The sequence below is a fragment of the Manacus candei genome, unplaced genomic scaffold, assembly GCF_025592945.1.
Source record: "Manacus candei isolate 608988 ecotype Guabito, Panama unplaced genomic scaffold, ASM2559294v1 h1tg000163l, whole genome shotgun sequence".
Lineage (NCBI taxonomy): Eukaryota > Metazoa > Chordata > Aves > Passeriformes > Pipridae > Manacus > Manacus candei.
The window spans coordinates 229,234-248,637 of NW_026138211.1; the positions used below are offsets into that span (position 1 = coordinate 229,234).

At 54.1% G+C, this 19,404-nt stretch overlaps 1 protein-coding gene across 29 annotated transcripts in view; it reads left to right on the forward strand.

Moving 5' to 3' along the window:
* TCF4 (transcription factor 4) overlaps positions 1-19,404 on the forward strand; it is a 121,521-nt gene that overhangs the window by 96,453 nt on the left and 5,664 nt on the right. For 19 of the 29 annotated variants that reach the window (XM_051772974.1, XM_051772969.1, XM_051772973.1 and 16 more), the window contains 11 exons: positions 6,804-6,909; positions 7,570-7,703; positions 8,369-8,501; positions 9,362-9,429; positions 10,281-10,359; positions 11,756-11,832; positions 11,919-12,044; positions 13,664-13,858; positions 16,811-16,946; positions 17,855-18,017; positions 18,948-19,177. In XM_051772974.1, coding sequence (XP_051628934.1) covers positions 6,804-6,909; positions 7,570-7,703; positions 8,369-8,501; positions 9,362-9,429; positions 10,281-10,359; positions 11,756-11,832; positions 11,919-12,044; positions 13,664-13,858; positions 16,811-16,946; positions 17,855-18,017; positions 18,948-19,177 — 1,447 coding nt within the window. Of the gene's footprint in view, positions 1-6,803; positions 6,910-7,569; positions 7,704-8,368; positions 8,502-9,361; positions 9,430-10,280; positions 10,360-11,755; positions 11,833-11,918; positions 12,045-13,660; positions 13,859-16,810; positions 16,947-17,854; positions 18,018-18,947; positions 19,178-19,404 lie in introns of all 29 variants that reach the window. The other 10 variants (XM_051772967.1, XM_051772965.1, XM_051772985.1 and 7 more) reach the window with 10 other exon arrangements.

Below are 19,404 nucleotides of genomic sequence, written 5' to 3' on the forward strand. Positions count from 1 at the left end.
CCTTCCTCCAGCAGCTTTTTAATTTCAAAACTAATCCGTATTTTTTTAACATTAATCCGCTTTCCCCCCAGTGTTTTGGCGTGCTGACACTAACACTCGATCCCGAGGCAGCTCCTTCTCCCGGCTGACGGAAGGCAAGGATGGGGTTAAGGAATTCTTTCCATCCTTGCTCCCGAACCTAATGGAGCTTAATGAGCGGTCAATTAAACCCGAATCCTGGCTTTGATCGGCCCCCTTCGGAAGGGGCTCCCTTTGGTGGGCTCCCACCATCTTGAATTCCTCGGAAGCGGGAGCGTATAAACAAGTTTGGAGCCGAAGCGCTCGGCGCTTGCTTTCTGTTCCCAGCCTTTTTCCTTCTTTTTCCTCAGAGCCCTCCAAAGGGGATTTTTTCCCCCCAAAATGCTGCTCCTCGCTTTACTCCTTGCCCTAATCCCTGTTTTCTCTCTGGGAATTTTCAGGAATAACGTGCATTTTAGCTTTTTATTTCCTGTTTTATTGGTTTATTTTTTCCGCAAAATTGGGGTTTAAAACTGGGACCAACCCTTGGCGTTGCTGAGAGAGCCCCAGGAGCAGCAGCCCTGAGTTGTGGTGACACCGACTGGCAAGAATTTTAATATTTAGGGAATATCTGGGGCCTTTCAGAAGCAAATTGGATCCAGAAATCAGGATCAAAATCCTGGGGGGGTTTGGGATTTCAAGCCCAGCTTTAAATCCAGCTGGAACAGGGAGAAACAAAGCAGAGTTTAAATTGATGTCAAGCTTTGGAGCAGCAAAATTTGCTTTGGAATGAGGAGAAGCCGGTTGGGATCTCTAAAATGTATATATTTTTATAGGATATAATCAGGTTTATATTTATTCCTGCCTTGCCTGGAACTGCCGTTATTGAAACAGCAATATTCCTGTTTTGATTAATTAAATAGTTATTAGTTAATTCATTTTAGCTGCAAAACTCGGAAGGAAAATGATTTTGGGTTTTTTTTTGGTGGTTTGTTTGAATGATTTGATTTGAATTCGACTTTTGTTTGGCCCAGCCTTTCCCAGTTCTCTGTGCACGGCTCCGACTGGGAACGGCTCCAGCTTCCCGGCATAAGAGTTATTTTTAATTCCTGCCCATTCCCACATGACCGAGTTTAAACCGGAGTCAAACTTGAACCTAAATCGCCGTCTTAACCCCCCGAGTTTGCCTTGGTGGTGTTTAAACCCAGAATATTCCCGATAATCTTGGTATTCATTGATTTTACTCCAAACCCTGTGGTGCCGAAATCTCTCCAGCTGCTTTTCCAGTGATTCATCCCCAGAAATTCCAGTGGTTTGAGCTTGTGAGGGATTTTTGGAAGCTTAGTTCTGTGGGATTTAGGCAGAGCTTAAAGCGGGAGCCTCCTTGCATCCCACATTTGCTATCCCGGTGTTTGCTAAAGTGGAAATCATCCTCAAAAAAGTGGGAATAAGTAACTTGTGTGTTTTCCAGCTGCTTTTCCCTCGCTGCAGGCTCGGATCGTGGGAGGGAACGGCCTCGGCTGGGTTTTATCTTTCCTTAAACGACACCTTTTCCAGCTTTTCCGGGTGAGAATCCGAGGCCTGAGTGATAATGAAGGGAAAATTTCCAGTTGGAAAAGAGGGAAAAGTTGCTGCTGTAAATGTGCCTCTCGGCCTTCCCGGGCGCCACATCCCTGAAGGGCTGATTAGGCCGGAATAATTGGGGCTGATAGCGGGAGGAAGACAGCAATTCCAGGTAATTAGGGATAATTTCTTTTCCTGGAACTTGGGGCTGTCTCCCTGGATCAGAGGAGGGTTTGCCGATGGATTTATTAACGGATCCCGACGTCTCCGCTGACGGAGAAAGCGAACGGTCGCTTCCCTCGGTGTCCGGCACCTGGAAGTGCCGGAGCCACGTTCCCACCCTTCCCGGACCAGAGGGAATTTGTGCTGAGGGCCCGGTTTGGGATTCATCCCCTGGGGTGGGGTTGAGGTGCTGGGCTTGGAACAGGACCCGCCTCTTCCTAAAAATCTGACTCTGGGAAGGTTCAGCCCAGTTTGGGATCCTTTCTGCTCATCAGACCTTCATTTCATGGGATTGTGGGATCAGGAAGTGCCTTGGATGGGAAGGTACCAGAAGGATCATCTTGTTCCACCCCACGCCTCCCGCAGACCAGGTTGCTCCAAACCTTATCCTTGGACAATCCCAGGGATGGGGCAGCCAACTCCAACACTGTGGAAGGGGTGCCCAGAGCAGGGATGGAGTCCCCATTCCTGCAGGGATTTAGGTTGGACATGAGGGAAAATTCCTGCCTGGAAAGGGTTTCCAGGCCTGGAAGAGGCTGCTCAGGGCAGGGATGGAGTCCCCATTCCTGCAGGGATTTAGGTTGGACATGAGGGAAAATTCCTGCCTGGAAAGGGTTTCCAGGCCTGGAAGAGGCTGCTCAGGGCAGGGATGGAGTCCCCATTCCTGCAGGGATTTATTTAGGTTGGACATGAGGGAAAATTCCTACCTGGAAAGGGTTGGCCAACCCTGGCAGGGGTGGATCCAATCTCCTCACCCATTCCTTGGTGTTTTGCTGTTGTCATTCCTCTCGCTCTCTCTTTTCCTTCCCTAATCCCTGTTGGAAGTGTCATGCTGGGACCATTCAGCGAGCTCGGCCTCCTGGTTTTCCAGGATCCCAGAATTAGGGATGTGTTGGAGCAGAATCCACCTGAGCTTGCTGGGGGGTGATTTTGCTCCTGGACTGCTTTGGGAATGACCTTGGATGGAGAAATCAATCCAGGCTGGACAAGGCTTGGTGCAACCTGGGAGAGTGGAAGGTGTCCTTACAGAACGAGATGGGCTTTCCAAGCCCAACCATTCCATGATCCTGTGAAGGATCAGGAAGCAATCAAAGTGTGGCTGGAAAAGCTGCAGCTCTGGGCTGTTCCTGTTGCTTTTCCAACCGTGTCCTGCTGCGCAGGGATGACATCAGGGCAGAATTTTTTTCTTCCCTCTCTAATTTCCTTGACCCCTTTTTAACTCCAGGCGTTTCCGAGCGCAGGGCTCGGCCTTCCCATCTGGAAAACATTTGAGCCAGCAGGATCTGCGGCTTTGGAGGATCCCGGAGGGTGGGAGAAGGGAGAAAAAGTCAGGCAGCTGATGTTCGGGGGGTGCTGGGATGGCATTCCGGGGGGGAGTGGAGAATCCCGGGATGGGGGAAATGGAAGGATCATCTCATTCCCAGCCCACACATCTTCCATAGTCCAGGTTATTCCAAGCTGGCCCTGGGCACTTCCAGGGATGGGGCAGCCACCGCTTCTCTTGGAATTCCATCCCAGTCCCTCACGACTCTCCCAGCCAGGAATTCCCAATGCTGGTGAAGGACTTGGAATGAGGACCCGGAGGGACAGGGCGCAGGGAATGGCTTCCAGATGGGTTAGGTGGGATATTGGGAAGGAATTCCTGGCTGGGAGGGCGGTGAGAGACCGGGATGCAATTCCCAGAGAAGCTGTGGCTGCCCCTGGATCCCTGGAAGTGTCCAAGGGCAGGTTGGAATAACCTGGGCTGTGGAAGGTGTCCCTGCCCAGAGAACTGGATGATCCTTCAATTCCTTCCACCCCAGAGCATTCCATGCTTGTGATAATCCCAGGATTAAACCTGCGATCCCGGAGGGTTCACTGTGTGCCGGACAACTGGCTCCAGCGGCAATTCCAGGGTTCTGGAGTGCTTTGGGTGTGCTGATCCCAGCCTTCTCTGCCCCCTGTGCCGGACAGGTGCCTTTCCTTCCCACTCCACTTGTTTTCCCACTGTGCTCGGCAGGGCCTGGAATCTCATCCCTCTCCGGGCTCCGGGGGTTTTTTTTTCCATGTGCTGCTCCGCGCCGGAGCTCAGCTGCTCCCAATTACCTTTGCTGGCCCTGGGAGTGTTTGTGCCGGGAGAAGGCTCTGGAAGCGCCGACATCTGGTTGGGATTGGGGCCCTCGCAGGTCGGGCCGAGGTGGGTGGGTGCCTTTTCCTTCCGGCCCCTTCCAGCCCGCGCCGGGAATGCGCTTCCCTGGCTTTTCATCCGCGCCCGCCGCCCCCGCGGCCCGCTCCTCTTCCTCTCCCCCCGCTCCCCCGGACACATGTGGCCCAAATTAAGGGACCTGCTGTTGGAAAAGCGCTGGCAACCTGGAGCGGGTTGGGGAGGGGGGAGGTTACTTTGGGGATTTTCACTGAAATGAGGGAATTTTGCACTGAACTGAGGGATTTCGTCCCAAGCCGGGTGGGGAAAAGCTAGGACAGCACGGAGCGTGTCCCTCAGGGGTTGGAAAGGAGGAAAAATGGGATTTAGGGAGTATTTTTTTAATTACTATTGGAGTTTTTCCCCTGTCTTGTTTGTCTGTGTGGGTGCAGCATTCCCGGGCTCCGGAGGCCGGAGCGGGAAGCATGAGGCCTGTCGTGACCAAGGAAGTTGTGGCACAAAGGGCAGGTGACCGGTGGGAGGATCCAAGGGAACAGCTGGAGCTATGGCAGGGGATAGGCTGGATTTTGGGATAAGGTTCCCCACGAGGTGGTCAGGCACTGGAACAGGGAAGTGCTCACAACACCGGCATTCCAGGAGCCTTTGGACAACGCTCCCAGGTGGAATTTTGGAGTTGTCCTCATGGGGCCAGGAGTTGGGACTCCATAATTCTTAATTTTCCAACTGGGTTGGGTTCCCAAACACCTGCAGCTGTTCCAGGGTGGATCCCAGAGGCATCTCCTGGTGCTTGGTGATTCCCACCGGAGATGGATATCCCACTCCCGGTTCACCTGGTAGCTGATAGGACTTCTCAGGGCTCTTCATCCTTAATTTGGGAAGCTTTGGATCCCCAAGACACTGGGGTCCATCCAGCAGGAGTACTCCGGGATGCTCAGATGGAAGCAAACCCAGGCTCCATCCCCAGGAATTTAAAGAAAAGGTGTTTGGGATTTGCTCCCAAAATGGCTCCAGTGTGGTGGGATTTGCTCCGGAATGGTGTGTTTTTCTGGGATTATTCTTCACCATCTCCTCAAACCTCCCGGGTGAGTCAGGGAGTTGCTAAATTCGGGTTTTCCAGATGGATATTGATGTCCCCAGATCCAGATTTGCCATCAAATTGGGAATGGGGCTGGGATGGATGGATGGATGGATGGATGAAGAACCATGAAATGGTTGGGGTTGGAAGGGATTTTGAGGATCAGCGCTTCCACTGGGAAAGGACACCTCCCACCAGGATGCTGCAAGCTGGCCTGGGACAATTCCAGGGATGGAGATATGCTGGGGAGGCCCTGGCACAGATTCCCAAAGACTTCCATCTCTGGAAGTGTCCATGTCCGGGTTGGAATAACCTGGTCTGTGGAAGGTGTCTCTGCCCATGGAATGGGATGATCCTTAAAATCCCTTCCACCCCCAGCTGTCCTGGAATTCTGTGGTGCCTCCCACCATCTCCCAGGCTTTTCCAAAGCCTCTTCCCTGTATCCCTGACCCTCCCTCTCTGGGATGAGGAGAGCACCTGGAGCCTCATTCCCAAATCCTGAGCAGGCAGCAGGATTTGGTGTTCCGTGCAGTGCATCCATGCCCTTAATCCCAAGAAATGGTGGCATGGGAATGGAACTTCCTCTCCCGCGATCCTGGTGCCTTGGGTGGTGTCTCATCCCAACCGGAATCTCCCGCTCCATGATCCGGGATCTGGTGGGCGCAGAGTATGTTGCCTCTTGATTTACCCATCCAAAGTCTCCAGCTTTCCTGGGATTCACTCCCACTTCTTTCCTTTGGAGCGTTGGCCCCACCACGGAGCCGCTGCTGAAATTCCCAACCCTCTGGATGTGCTGCCCGGAACGCGCCTCCAGGAACTCCAGTGGGATGTCCCTCCGCATCCCACCCCCCCGACCCTGCTCTCCCTGGTTTTGGGGGGGTTCTGTGGAGAGGAGCCCCTTCAGCCCCGGGGGTCTCTTCCAGCTGCGCTTCCCTGGATTTCTCTTCCCTATTCTCTGCGAATGCCGGGAGCGGGCGTGGTGCCAACTCCTGGGAGCTGCTGCCGCTTCAAAATGGAGGCAGGAAGGGATCCATTTTCATCCAGGAGATGACAGGGATTCAGCCTTCCCGACCATCTGGAGAGCGGGAGTGGCAGGAATCCATCCCACCCTGCACAACACCTTCCCTGCATCCAGCCAGCCTGGCTCGGGGGATCTGGCCTTCAAATTCCCTCTGGAGCTCAGAGGGAGAATTCCAGTGGCCGGGCTCTGGTGACTTAGGGAAAACTGGGAGTGAGGAGTGTTTGGCACCCGCTCCCGGCTTTTTGTAGGGATTACTTGAGTCATTCCGGGGAGAGGCGGAGTTTTCCCCCCTGGAGTGTCCCCATGCTGTGTTGGTGGTCTCATGCTGCTCCAGCTTTTTCAGACTCCTTTCAGGCTGGATCCCTGGGAATTTCATATCCCAGCATAACACCATAATTGCCAGTACTGGCGCAGTCGGAAAATTAACGTGTGTCCAGCTGAAAGCCGGGAATTTTGGAGCAGTTTCAGTTGTGTGCCAAGGTGGGCAAAGGCCACATGCTTTCATCCCAAAAGAACTCCTCATTGTTCCCAGTTCCTGTTTATTTTAAGCTCCGGGAGGCTCGAGGAGGAACATATGTCCATCTGCTGCCTAATTGGATTTACAGAACCCAGACTTGGACAAATATTCCCGCTCCAAGCTGGAAAATGTCAGCCCAGAGCTGCTTTTGAAGCTGGGAATTGACTTTCCAGTCACCCGGGTTTTGCATTCTGGGGGGATTGGGAAGGGATTTCGCCGGAAAACTCGATTTTGAGGGCTAAACGAGCCTTTTTTTTTTCCCCAGGTTTATGCTCCCTCAGCCAGTACTGCCGACTACAACAGGGATTCTCCGGGTTATCCCTCCTCCAAACCAGCAGCCAGCACTTTTCCCAGCTCCTTCTTCATGCAAGGTAGGAAGGAAACGGATTTTCCAGCTTTTCTTCTCCAGGTTTATATTTAATTTGTCGGTAGCTGAGCCATTTTGGGATTGTTTCCCTAAAAACCCTGTCTCCATATCCCTGTTTGCCTGCACGTGGAATTAGAGCTATGGGGTTAAAATGAGGCTGAATCCCGAATTTTTCCAGGTCTTGCTGCTTCCAGGTTGTCATGATTACGTGGAAATGCAAAGGAATTTGGGATAAATTAATTGATAACATTCCCAGAGTTGGGAAAGATCCACGTAAAATTCGACTGCTCGTTTTTTGCCACATTGAGGGCAAAATTATCCACTTTTTAAGGATTAACATCATAAAATCCAGGGATGGAAACCCACTACTGACTATTCCAGGGCTTGAGCACCCTTTCTGTGAAGGAATTTTTTCCTAATCCTTTTCATTTATTATCACCCCAAGAACTCTGAAGCTCCTCTGGAATTCCAGAGCTGGAGATTACCAGGATTCTAACGATATATCAAAGATTTACCCTTGGAAGTGTCTGAGGCCAGGCTGGATGGGCTGGGAGCAACCTGGGATGGTGGGAGGTGTCTCTGCCCGTGGATTAGACGGTGTGGGATGTGCCTTCCGAGCCAAAGCGCTCCACGACTCCCTGATTCCCTGATTCCTGTCTTGCAGATGGCCACCACAGCAGCGACCCCTGGAGCTCCTCCAGCGGGATGAACCAGCCTGGCTACGGGGGAATGCTGGGCAACTCTTCCCACATTCCCCAATCCAGCAGCTACTGCAGCCTCCACCCGCACGACCGCTTGGTGAGGATCCCGGGGAAGGGACAGCGGGACGGGATGGGGGCTTCCCAGAGAATCCATGGCTGCTCCGGCCCTGCAAGTGCCCAAGGTTGGAGCAACCCACGACAAGGGGTGGGATTGGAGGATCCTTAAAATCCCTTTCAACCCAACCCATTTTAGTGCTGGGACACTTCCAGGGCTGGGATCTCCAACCTGGAGGTGTTGGAGCAGGTCCAGAGGAGGCCACGGAGAGGCTCCGAGGGCTGGAGCCCCTCTGCCCTGGAGCCAGGCTGGGAGAGCTGGGAATATCCACCTGGAGAAGAGAAGGCTCTAGGGAAACCTCAGAGCCCCTTCCAGGGCCTAAAGGGGCTCCAGGAGAGCTGGAGAGGGACTTGGGATGAGGACCTGGAAGGACAGGACATAGGGAATGGCTTCCCACTGGGTTAGATGGGATATTGGGAAGGAATTCCTGGCTGGGAGGGTGGGGAGGGGCTGGGCTGGAATTCCCAGAGAAGCTGTGGCTGCCCCATCCCTGGGAGTGTCCAGGTTGGAATAACCTGGGCTATGGAAGGTGTCCCTGCCTGTGGGACCGGATGATCCTAAAAATCCCTTCCAACCACCCTCGGGACACCACGAGCAGCATCCCACCCTCTTTGTAATCCCAGCATTCCCTGTTTTTCTTGGCACAGAGCTACCCATCCCACTCCTCAGCCGACATCAACTCCAGTCTTCCTCCGATGTCCACGTTCCACCGGAGCGGGACCAACCATTACAGCGCCTCGTCCTGCACCCCCCCGGCCAACGGCACCGACTCCATCCTGGGTGAGCCCCGGGAGCAGCGCTGGGAGTCACCGCTGGCGCAGCCCGGGAATGGTTAAAGACGGGAAATGAGAACCCCCTGTTTGGTCTCTCCGGGAGCGATTCCGTGATGAAGTGACGGGGAAATGGGGACACATGGTTCGGATTACACACGTGATTCCGTGTGGGATGGCGGAGCGGCACTAATGCCGGAGGAATGGAGGGTGGGGTCGACCAGCAACAGATGGACGTGGGGGTTTTTTTAGGATCTGGGAACAAAGGAGGAACTAAACCAGGCTCAGAGGCTGAGTTCTCCCAGGGGTTGTGGATTCCTGGTCCCTGGAATTGTGCCAGGGCTTGGAGTTAGGCTGGTGGAAGGTGTCCCTGCCCATGGAACGGGATGAGCCGTGAGCTTCCCAATGTGGAGGATCTTCCCGGTGCCTTGCTACCTCCTGGCTTGGCTTTTCCAGGCTGGAATATCCCTGTTTTTGAGTTCCTGCCCTGAAGGAACCACCCTCTGCCATCCTTTCCTCCTTGGGGGACTTACCAGGTCTCTGCTCCCTTCTTGGGGCTCTTTCCCAATCCCTGAAAGTGTCCAAGGCCAGGTTGGAGCAACCTGGTCTCATGGAAGCTTTCCCAGCCCATTAGCGGTTGGAATGATGATCCCTGTGGTCCCTTTCCAACCCAAGCCATTCCATAAGACTGGGAAAAAAAATCTCTAATAGAGTCAAGTGAGGCTGAATTAAATTAAAGGTGACTCTTCTCTAATTAAAAGCAATTAAATAACAAATTAATTAAATAAATGAATTCCTGAAGGTGGAGCAGGAGTAGGAATTTTCAGATGTTCCCCTGGCTGGTTTTACATGGAATTTTTTGCCTTGCAGCCAACAGAGGAAGTGGGGCAGCGGGAAGTTCGCAGACTGGTGATGCCCTGGGGAAAGCACTCGCCTCTGTAAGGAAACATTTACTTTGGAATTCCCATGTTGACCCCTTGGGAAGGGAATTTGAGTCCCAGTTCTCCAGCTGGAGTTGCTGGAGATGAGCAGCAGATCGCCCCCCTGGAGTCCGTGCCGGCTGGAATAGGGGATAATCAGGGAAAGGGGGTGTTGGGAAAGCTTTAGAGGGAATTTTAGGGTAGGACAGGAGTGGAAAGAGGGGAAGGCTTGAGGTGTGCCAAGTCCATCCCACTTTTCCACGGGAGAGGGAACCCAGCAGCAGGAACGACTCCTGCACTCCCAGACCACCCTCCAACAGGATTCCTTTGGAAATCCCTGGAGGTTCTCTCTGTTCTATGGCAGCTCCAACTCTCCAGTTCATGTGGTGGCTGTTAAAGGCAGCAGTTCCCATGTTTTTCTGGGATAACTGGACGCAGCGCTTCCCAGCTCCCACTGGGATATTCCTGCCCCGTTCCCGCTATCCCAGTGGCACTGGCTGCCCTTTAACCAGGACCATCCCTATTATTTTCTGGGCACAGTGGGTTCCTTTGAGTTCTCATGACACTCGTTCATAAAATGAAGTCGAGACAATAAAATGGTGTCAGAGCCGATCCCTGAAATCCCAATCCCTGGAGTCCCTTCCCGAGGGACTCGGTGTCCAGCTTCCTCCTCTCCTGTGCATCAAAGAGCTGACTGGCACAGCCGAGAGGCTTTCAACTCTCCTGGAATTAATTGACTGGATCGGAAGGAATTTTCCAGCCTGTCCTGCTTTCATTGAAATGAATGGAATGCATAAGAATTCCAAGCTTTTTTTTTGTCTGGATCGGGTTGTGACGGCTTTAGATTAATTGTGTATCATCTTTTAAAGATCTATTCTCCAGATCACACCAACAACAGCTTTTCATCAAATCCTTCAACTCCTGTTGGTTCTCCCCCTTCTCTCTCAGGTATTGTTATGATTCTATTTTACGGAACGGGTCCTCCTAAGGTGGGTTTTTTTTGGGAAGAGATCCCTACCCGAGCTCAGACCGGGGTGTCCCGCCTCAGTGTCCTGCCTTCGGTGCAGAGAGAAGGTTGTTGCAGCTCCCAGTGGATGTGTCTCCCAGAATATCCCAGGTTATCCCTGTGGAGCTTCCTGCACCTCAGGGACATCCCCCAGGAACGGCGGGGCGATGGTTTGGAGCTAAGTCTGGGCAGTTGGATTTTAGGAAGGTTTTTTTAGGATCAGGGAGGTAAAACACTGACACAGGTTGTCCAGAGGAGCTGCTCCATCCCTGGATTTCTCCAGGGCCAGGCTGGACAAGACTTGGAGCAATGTGGGATAGTGGGAGGTGACTCAGGGTTGGACTGAATGACCTTTAGAGGTCCCTTCCAACCCAGTCCATTCCATGATTTTGTGATCCTGGACTTTATTGGAATATTTGCATCCTTTCCCCAAATCCCGAGGCCTGGGGTTGTTCTCATGAGCATCAGGAGGTGGAAATAGTCCTCGGACTGTCATTCCCAGTTTTTAATCCGTGACCCTTTTCCAGCTGGCTCCTCCTCCCAGCAGCACATCCTACCTCCCTGGAGATCCCACTTGGAGCCCAGGTGTAATCCAAGATCCCTTGGATACCGATTAACTCACTGGGAATCCGGAGCTGGAGCTGAGGCCACCGTGTCCCTGTAGGGCAGGGAAAAGTGGGATCATCCCTTGCTCTCCATGGGGAGCTCCTGATCCTCTCAGGTGTTGTCCCACTTCCCAGACATTCCTACGGGGATGAGACCCTTTGGGAAGGAGGGATGGTCAGGGCAGGTCCAGAAGGGCACCACACCCGCCTTCATCCTGCAAAATCGGGATGAAACCTATGGAGGCGACAGAGGGACCACCTGAGCTGGCTTGGGGGGTTCCACACCCCAAAAAACAACTTACCACCCTTATTTTCCCTGGAATTACCCCAAAATTTAGAAGGGACTGTGTGTCTCCTTCCTTTCCCTATGGAAGGGGCTGAGCCAGAGGGAGAATTCCCTGATAATTTGGGCTGTGCTGCTTCCCAGTGGGAAATAGGGATAACCCAGGGTCAAACCAGTATAGAAAATCAGGGAATAGAAGTGGATTGAAGGAAGAGCTGGAATTGTTTCCTTGGCAAACTCCTGGAGAGCAGGAATCCCTTTTCCTCCCAGCGCCGTGAGGCCGAGTTTGAGCTCCAAGCGCAGGAGTTCCGCCGAGGCTCCCGCAGAGGAGCGCCTCGGGAAGCTCCGGCTCGGCATAGGCCATTCCCACGCCTCGGAAAAAGCGTCCCAGAAAAGTCGGGAACGTTGCGCTCGCCGAGTTCCAACGGTAACTCCGATTTTACTTATTAGCAGGAACAGCTGTTTGGTCTAGGAATGGAGGTCAAGCGGCATCATCTCCCAATTATGAAGGTCCCTTACACTCCCTGGTATGTTCCAACCGGTGACCTCCTTCCTGCGGGAATTCCTTGCGTTCAGTGATGTCGTGCTCCATCCGCCGCTTCCTCCCATGCAGGTTTTGCGCGCCCGCAGCGGCCCCGGAAGTCTCATCCCTATGGAAGTCGCGTGGTGGAGCCGGGGCGGGGAGGGTTGGAGGCCCTCCCGAGAGGGAAAGGGGGTGTTGGGATCTACTGGAAAGGGGGTGAGGAGCAGGAAAGAGGGTGAGGAGGGAGATGGGGGGAATGGATGGATGGGTGGATGGATGGGAGTAGGAAGATGTGGTGGACTCAGGATGGTGCATCCGTGAGTCCTGTGGGGTGAGGGAGAGGATGGTTAAGGATCCTCATGGAATGAGGGAGATGATGGTCAGAGATCCCCATGGAATGAGGGAGATGATGGTCAGGGGTCCTGGAGTGATGGGGGTGATGGTCGTGGTCCTCTCCCCATGGAGTGAGGGATCCCCATGGAATGAGGGAGGTGATGGTGAGGGATTTTCTCCTCGTGGAATGACAGAGATGATGGTCTGGGGTCCCTATGGAGTGAGAGAGATGACGGTGAGGATTCTCTCCATGGGGAACGAGGAAGGTGATGGTCAGGGGTCTTCTCCTCATGGAATGAGGGAGATGATGGTCAGGAGTTCCCTGGAATGAGGGATATGATGGTCAGGGGTCTCCTGGAGTGAGGGAGATGGTGGTCCTGGTCCTCTCCCTGCAGAGTGATGGAAGTGATGGTGAGGGGTCTCTGTGCAGTGATGGAGATGATGGTCCTGGTCCTGTCCCCACAGACCGAGGGAAGGGATGGTCTCTGTTGGAAGTATTGGGAAATTTGCCAGAGTCAGGAATTAGGATGGGCTGGTTTTCCACCCCAGTCCAGAAATCCTTGTGCTGATGGAAGCCAGTGTTTCCAGGCTTTCCTGTGGAGGTTCTGGAGAGCAGGGGATGGCTGGGGGCTTTGCTGAGGAGCTCCAGCAGCTCTGCCTGGTTCCCTTGGCAGCTCAGGGTCCTGGGGAGGTTCCACAGCTCTTGAGATTGTCCCGTTGGGATTCTCCAGCACCTGGAGACTTGGGGACTGTCCTATTGAGGTTCCAGATTCTCCAGCGCTTGGGAAGTGTCCTGCTGAGGTTCCTTAACCCCTGGGAACTTCAGGACTGTGCTGTTGAGGTTCTCCAGCACCTGGAGACTTGGGAAGTGTCCTGGTGAGGTTCCAGATTCTCCAGCACTTGGAAAGTGTTCTGTTGAGATTCTTTGGCCCCTGGGGACTCGGGAAATGTCCTGTTGAGGTTCCCCATCCCTTGGGAGCTCCGACCTGTAGGGATTAAACCCCTGTGGCTGCGGGACCTGGTAGTTCCTCCTCCTCTCCGTGTGTGATCCTGGGATTATTTGAGCGGGGAGGAAAATGGCAGCGAAATCTCTTTGTTTCTTTCCTTCTCCTGCTTTTCTTTTTGATTTTCCTTTGGAATTTTCAGTTTTTGAATCCTTCTTTTACCTCGCTCTCACTCCAGCTCTGCTGAGACCTGGAGGGCGAATGCTGTCCTGGCCTGATTCATGTTCATGAGGAATCATTGAACCTGTTTTGCCCATGAAAATCAAAGCTGGACTCGTTAACATTCCTTAGGGCTCAACACTCCCTGGGGTTCAACCTTCCCTAGGGTGTGGCATTCCCTAGGGAAGCAAACCCGTTCCTTAAGAGAAAAAAAATCCAAGGAAAACCTAGCAAATCCAAGGATAATAAGGTGGAAGCACAAGGGGCTGAGCAGGGAGGCCTGGCCGTATTCTGGGGCGGGCTCCTCACGCCATTCCCGCTTTTCCCGCCCTGCAGCAGAGCCGGATCGAGGACCGGCTGGAGCGGCTGGACGACGCCATCCATGTGCTGCGGAACCACGCGGTGGGAGCGGCGCCCATGGCCGGGGCCCACGGGGACATGCACGGGCTGCTGGGCGCCCACAACGGCGCCATGGCCGGGCTGGGCGCCGGCTACGGCACCGGGCTGCTCTCGGCAAACCGCCACTCCATCATGGTGAGCGGGCACGGCCGGGTGGGCCGCGGGCACGGCGCGTGGGGCCGGCGGGAGCGTCCCGGTGGGAGAGGAGCAGCCCGGTGGGGCGGGAGTGGCTCCGGGGAAATGGGAGCGGCCCAGGGGGGCGGGAGTATCCCATTGGGATGGGAGGATCCAACTGGTGTAGGATGATCCCAGTGGAAGCTGCCTCATGGGAATGAGAGAATCTCAGTGGGACAGGAACATCCCGTTGGGGCAGGAGTGTCCCAGTGGGAGCTGCTCCATGGCAATGGGAACATCCAAGTGGGACAGGAACATCCCAGTGGCACAGGCGAATCCCAGTGGGGCAGGAGCATCACAGTGGGGCAGGAGAATTCCAGCAAGAGCTGTTCCACGGGAATGGGAGCATCCCAGTGGGACAGGAGCAGCTCAGTGGGACAGGAGTATCACAGTGGGAGCTGCCCCGTGGCAGGAGAATCCTAGTGGGATCTGCCCCATGGCAGCGGGTCAGGAGCATCCCGATGGGGCAGGAGAATCCCAGTAACAGCTACTTCATTGGGATGGGAGCATCCAGGTGGGACAGGAACATCCCATTGGGACAGGAGCATCCCACTGGGGCAGGAGAATCCCGGTGGGACAGGAGCATCCCGATAAGAGCTGCTTCATGGGAATGGGAATATCCCAGTGGGACAGGAGAATCCTGGTGAGGCAGGAGGATCTCAGCAAGAGCTTCTTCATAGAATTGGGAGCATCCCAGTGGGACAGGAGAATTCCTGTGGGGTGCGTGTATCCCAGTGGGACAGGAGTATCCCAGTGAGAGCTGCTCCATGAGAATGGGAGAATCCGAGTGGGGCAGGAGCAGCCCAGTAAGAGCTGCTCCATGGGAATGGGAGCATCCCAGTGGAATAGGAACATCCCACTGGGACAGGAGAATCCAGCTGGGGTAAGAGAATTCCAGTGGGGTAGGAGCAGCCCAGTAAGAGCTGCTCCACGTGAATGGGAGCATCCCAGTGGAATTTTCTGTAGATACAAAGGGATTTTTCTATAGGAAAAAAAGGGAGTTTTCTGTTGGGAAAAAAAAGGACTTTTGTGGCAAAAAAGGTTTGGGGTTTTTTTTTGGAGAAAAAGGGAGTTTTCTTTTGGAACCAAAGTTTCCTGTGGAAAAAAGCTTCTGAACTTTGCCTTTTCCCTGCTTTCATTCCCCTCTCCGGGTGTTTTTTTTGGTGCTGATTAAATCCTTTCCTTCCCTTTTGATCTTATTTATAGCCCGGCCAGCACTCATCTGGCAACTATTATGGGATGGCGGGCACATGAAAGGGCCGGGGAATGGACTCATTTGGAATACACACATCCAACGGGATGGGATGGATTTACTGGGGGGGTTAAGCCAGGTTTAGCTGGGCTTGGCTTTGGAATCGGGCCTATCTCAGCCCTGGGTTAACACACAGCACCCTTTCAATTCCCTGCTGGATTTATCCTGTGGGATAAAGGACAAGGAATGTTGCTGTGATGGTCCCGGCATTGGGAAGTTTGGGGGTGGAAGGGGATGGGCTTGGGGTCCTTCCCAATCCAGATGAGTCTGGGATGAGGGAGCAGCTTCCTGGTGGAAATGTAGTGGCAGTGACCCCCGTTCCTCCTGGATTTCCATTCCTCCTGGATCCCATTTCCTCCTGGTCTTGGGGGCCTGGATCCCAATTCCTCCTGTCCCCAACAATTCCTCCTGGATCCCAATTCCTCTTGGACCCCAAATCCTCCTGGTCCTGGGGCCTGGATTCCAATTCCTCCTGATTTTGAGAGCCTGGATCCCAATATCTCCTGGACCCCAATTTCTCCTCATCCTGGAGGCCCAAATCCCAGTTTTTCCTGTTCCCCCCCCCAATTCCTCCTGGATTCCAATTCCTCCTGTCCCACTAATTCCTCTTGGTCGTTCCTTCCTTGCCTCCATCACCCCTTTTCCTTAGGGAAGGTGGAACCCTGAGCTGGCAGGGAGGTATCCCTTTGGATTTGGGATTGGGTGGTTAATAAATCCCTGTGGATGTGTCTCCTGATGTCGGGAATGCAGCGACACAGGGAACGTCGGGGGCTGTCAGGAGGCTGAGCCACCATTCCGAGTGCGCTGCCAACTCGCGATTCCCGACGGATTTCCTGGCTCCAGGGAGGAATTGTGAAGCCCCCAATTAAACAGATGGGCCTGGAGATAATTGTCAGCTGTGCTGGATAGGGGACAGATGGGAAGGAATCCGGGAGGCACCTTGGGAATGGGAATGACATTTTACCTGCCCAAGTGTCTGTCACGGCCACGGACCATCTGTGCCCTCCGTGAGGAGCATCCCAGGGCCGGGGCTCATCCCGAGGGATCTGGGGGCTTGGGCTTCCTGAGATTTCCCTTTTAGGGAAGTTGAGAGCTGGATTTTATCATTGGTTATGGCTGCCCCATCCCTGGAATATCCAAGGCCGAGTTGGACAGGGCTTGGAGCAACCTGGGATAGTGAAAGTGTCCCTGCCCATGGCAGGGGGTGGAATGGGATGATCCTTAAAGTCCCTTCCAACCCAAACCATTCCAGGATTCCATGACTTAAACCCAGTGCCTTTGGTACCTCCAAACCTCAATGGCAGAGAAGGGTTCTCCCAAATTCCAAACTTTGGGATTGAAGCCCTGGAAGAGGCTGCCCAGGGCAGGGGTGGAATCCCCATTCCTGGAGGGATTTCAAATCCATGTGGATGTGGCACTTGAGGACATGGCCTTAGAGGCCTTTCCCAACCTAAACAATTCCCTATTCCAACAAAAAGCTTTTGGATAAACAGCTCAGAATTCCCTCCTTGCAAAACCTCTGCACCAAGTCTTTCCTCCTCAAATCCCGGGCGGAATTCTACGCCCGTTTGGTGGGCGAGGAGCATTGAGAGTCTCAGGGGTTTTCCTGAGCCCGCGGGCGGAATTCCAGAGGTGTCCTGAGGGCTGCCCATGTCCTGCAGGTGGGAGCGCACCGGGAGGACGGGGTGAGCCTCCGCGGGAGCCACTCGCTCGTGCCCAACCAGGTGCCCGTCCCGCAGCTTCCCGTCCAGTCGGCCACATCCCCGGACCTGAACCCGCCCCAGGATCCCTACAGGGGTGAGTGGACATTCCCGCATCCCTGTTGGAATTGTGCTCTGGTGGGACTCTTCAGTGAGCTCGGCCTTGTGGTTGTCCAGGATCCAGGAACTGGGGGGTTGGCTTGGAGCAAAATCCACCTGCGATCCCTGAGCTGGCTAGGGGGGTGGTGGTTGCTCTTGGAATGAGCTGGGAATGAGCTGGGATGGGTAAGGGCTTGGAGCAACCTGGTCGTGCAGAAGGTGCTCATGGAAGAGGGGTTGGAATGAGATGGTCCTTAAAATCCCTTCCAACACAAACCATTCCATGATCTGGGATGGATAAAACCTAGGCCAGGGCTTGGAGCAACCTGGTCCAGTGGACGGTGTCCCAGCCCATGGAAGAAGGGTTGGAATGAGGTGATCCTTAAATCCTTTCCAAGCCAAACTGGCCAGGTTGGAGCAGCCTGGGCTAGTGGGAAATGTCCCTGCCCATGGCAGGGGTTTGGAACGAGCTGATCCATAAAATCCCTTCATCCCAAACCTTTCCATGATTCTATGATCCCAGGAAGTGTTCAGGGCCAGGTTGGAGCAACCTGGGCTAGTGGAAGGTTCCAGCCCATGGAAGAAGTGTTGGAATGAGGTGATCCTTAAAATCCCTTCCATCCCAAACCATTCCATGATTCTGTTATCCCTGGAAGTGTCCAAGGCCAGGTTGGACAGGGCTTGGAGCAACCTGTGGGAGGTGCCCATGGAAGAGGGGTTGGAATGAGAGGATCCCTAAAATCCCTTCCAAGCCAAACCAGCCAGGCTGGAATAACCTGGGCTAGTGGGAGGTGTCCCTTCCCATGGCAGGGCTTTGGAATGAGCTGATCCATAAAATCCCTTCCGACCCAACCCATCCCACCACTCGGGTGCCCTTCCTGACCCGCCCTCCCCATTTTCCTGCAGGAATCCCGACAGGACTGCAAGGCCAGAGCGTCTCGTCGGGCAGCTCCGAGATCAAATCCGACGACGAGGGCGACGAGAACCTCCAGGACACCAAGTCTTCGGAGGACAAGAAACTGGAGGATGACAAGAAGGATATCAAATCCATTACTAGGTCAAGATCTAGGTAACGGGAGAAACAGTGTCGCTTCATTTAATTCCTGCGTGGATTTCGATGAAGTGAACGGAACAGGCGGAATCGTGGAGCGCCTGGCCCGGCAGGACCCGCCACTTTTGGGGGACCTGCGCTCCAGGACAGCCTCCCATTCCAACAATTCCCAAATTTGCGCAATGAGAAATGATGTTAGGCCAAAATCGATCGATTAGGCTCTTAGCCCTCTCATCCCACGCTTCCAAATTGGAATACGGTTGGATTTGCTTTGCTTTTATGTATTATTTGTCATTCCCAGTCCTTGATTGCTGTAAATTCCGAGGGTTTGGAGCCTTAGTAAATTCTGAACGGATTTTTGGGAAGTTTAGAGCTGGATTTTATCATTGGCTGGGGCTGCCCAATCCCTGGCATGTCCAAGGCCAGGTTGGATGGGGCTTGGAGCAACCTGGGATAGTGGAAGTGTCCCTGCCCATGATGGCAGAATAGGATGAGCTTTAAGCTCCCTCCCAACCCAAACCATTCCAAGATTCCACGATTTAAACCCAGAAACCTTTGGTACCTCCAACCACTCTCAGTGGCAAAGGGTTCTCCCAAATCCCAAACTTCGGGATTAAAACCCTGGGAGAGGCTGCCCGGGGCAGGGGTGGAATCCCCATTCCTGGAGGGATTTTAAGCCGTGTGGATGTGGCACTTGGGGCATGGGCTGGTGTTGGAACCCATGGCCTCAGAGGCCTTTTCCAACCTAAGCAATTCCCTATCGCAACAAAACGCTTTGGATAAACAGCTCAGAATTCTCACCTTGCAAAGCGTCCACACCAAACCCTTCCTCCTCAAATCCCCGGCCCAGCTTTGGTTGGAACAACGAGTGGCTCGGGAGTTCTTGACTGTGGAGCTTCTGGCCGATTGCCCGCCGTTCGAAAATGCCGTGTGCCTTCCGTCCCGCAGCAATAACGACGACGAGGACCTGACCCCGGAGCAGAAGGCGGAGCGGGAGAAGGAGCGGCGCATGGCCAACAACGCGCGGGAGCGGCTGCGCGTGCGCGACATCAACGAGGCCTTCAAGGAGCTGGGCCGCATGGTGCAGCTCCACCTCAAGAGTGACAAGCCCCAGACCAAGCTCCTCATCCTCCACCAGGCCGTGGCCGTCATCCTCAGCCTGGAGCAGCAGGTCCGAGGTCAGTCCCGCGGGCGGCGCCCGGGAACACGGGGGTGGAACACCATCGGTGGAGAACTTTGGGAGCGGTGGGACTCTGTGGTCTCAGGGGCTTTTCCTCAGGGGCTATTCTCAAGGGGCTGAGAATAGGGGTGGTTGAGTGCCATGATGAGACAATAGGGATGTTTGAGCTCCCCGAGGTGGAAATTGGGATGTTGGAGTTCCATGATGGGAAAATAGGGATGTTGG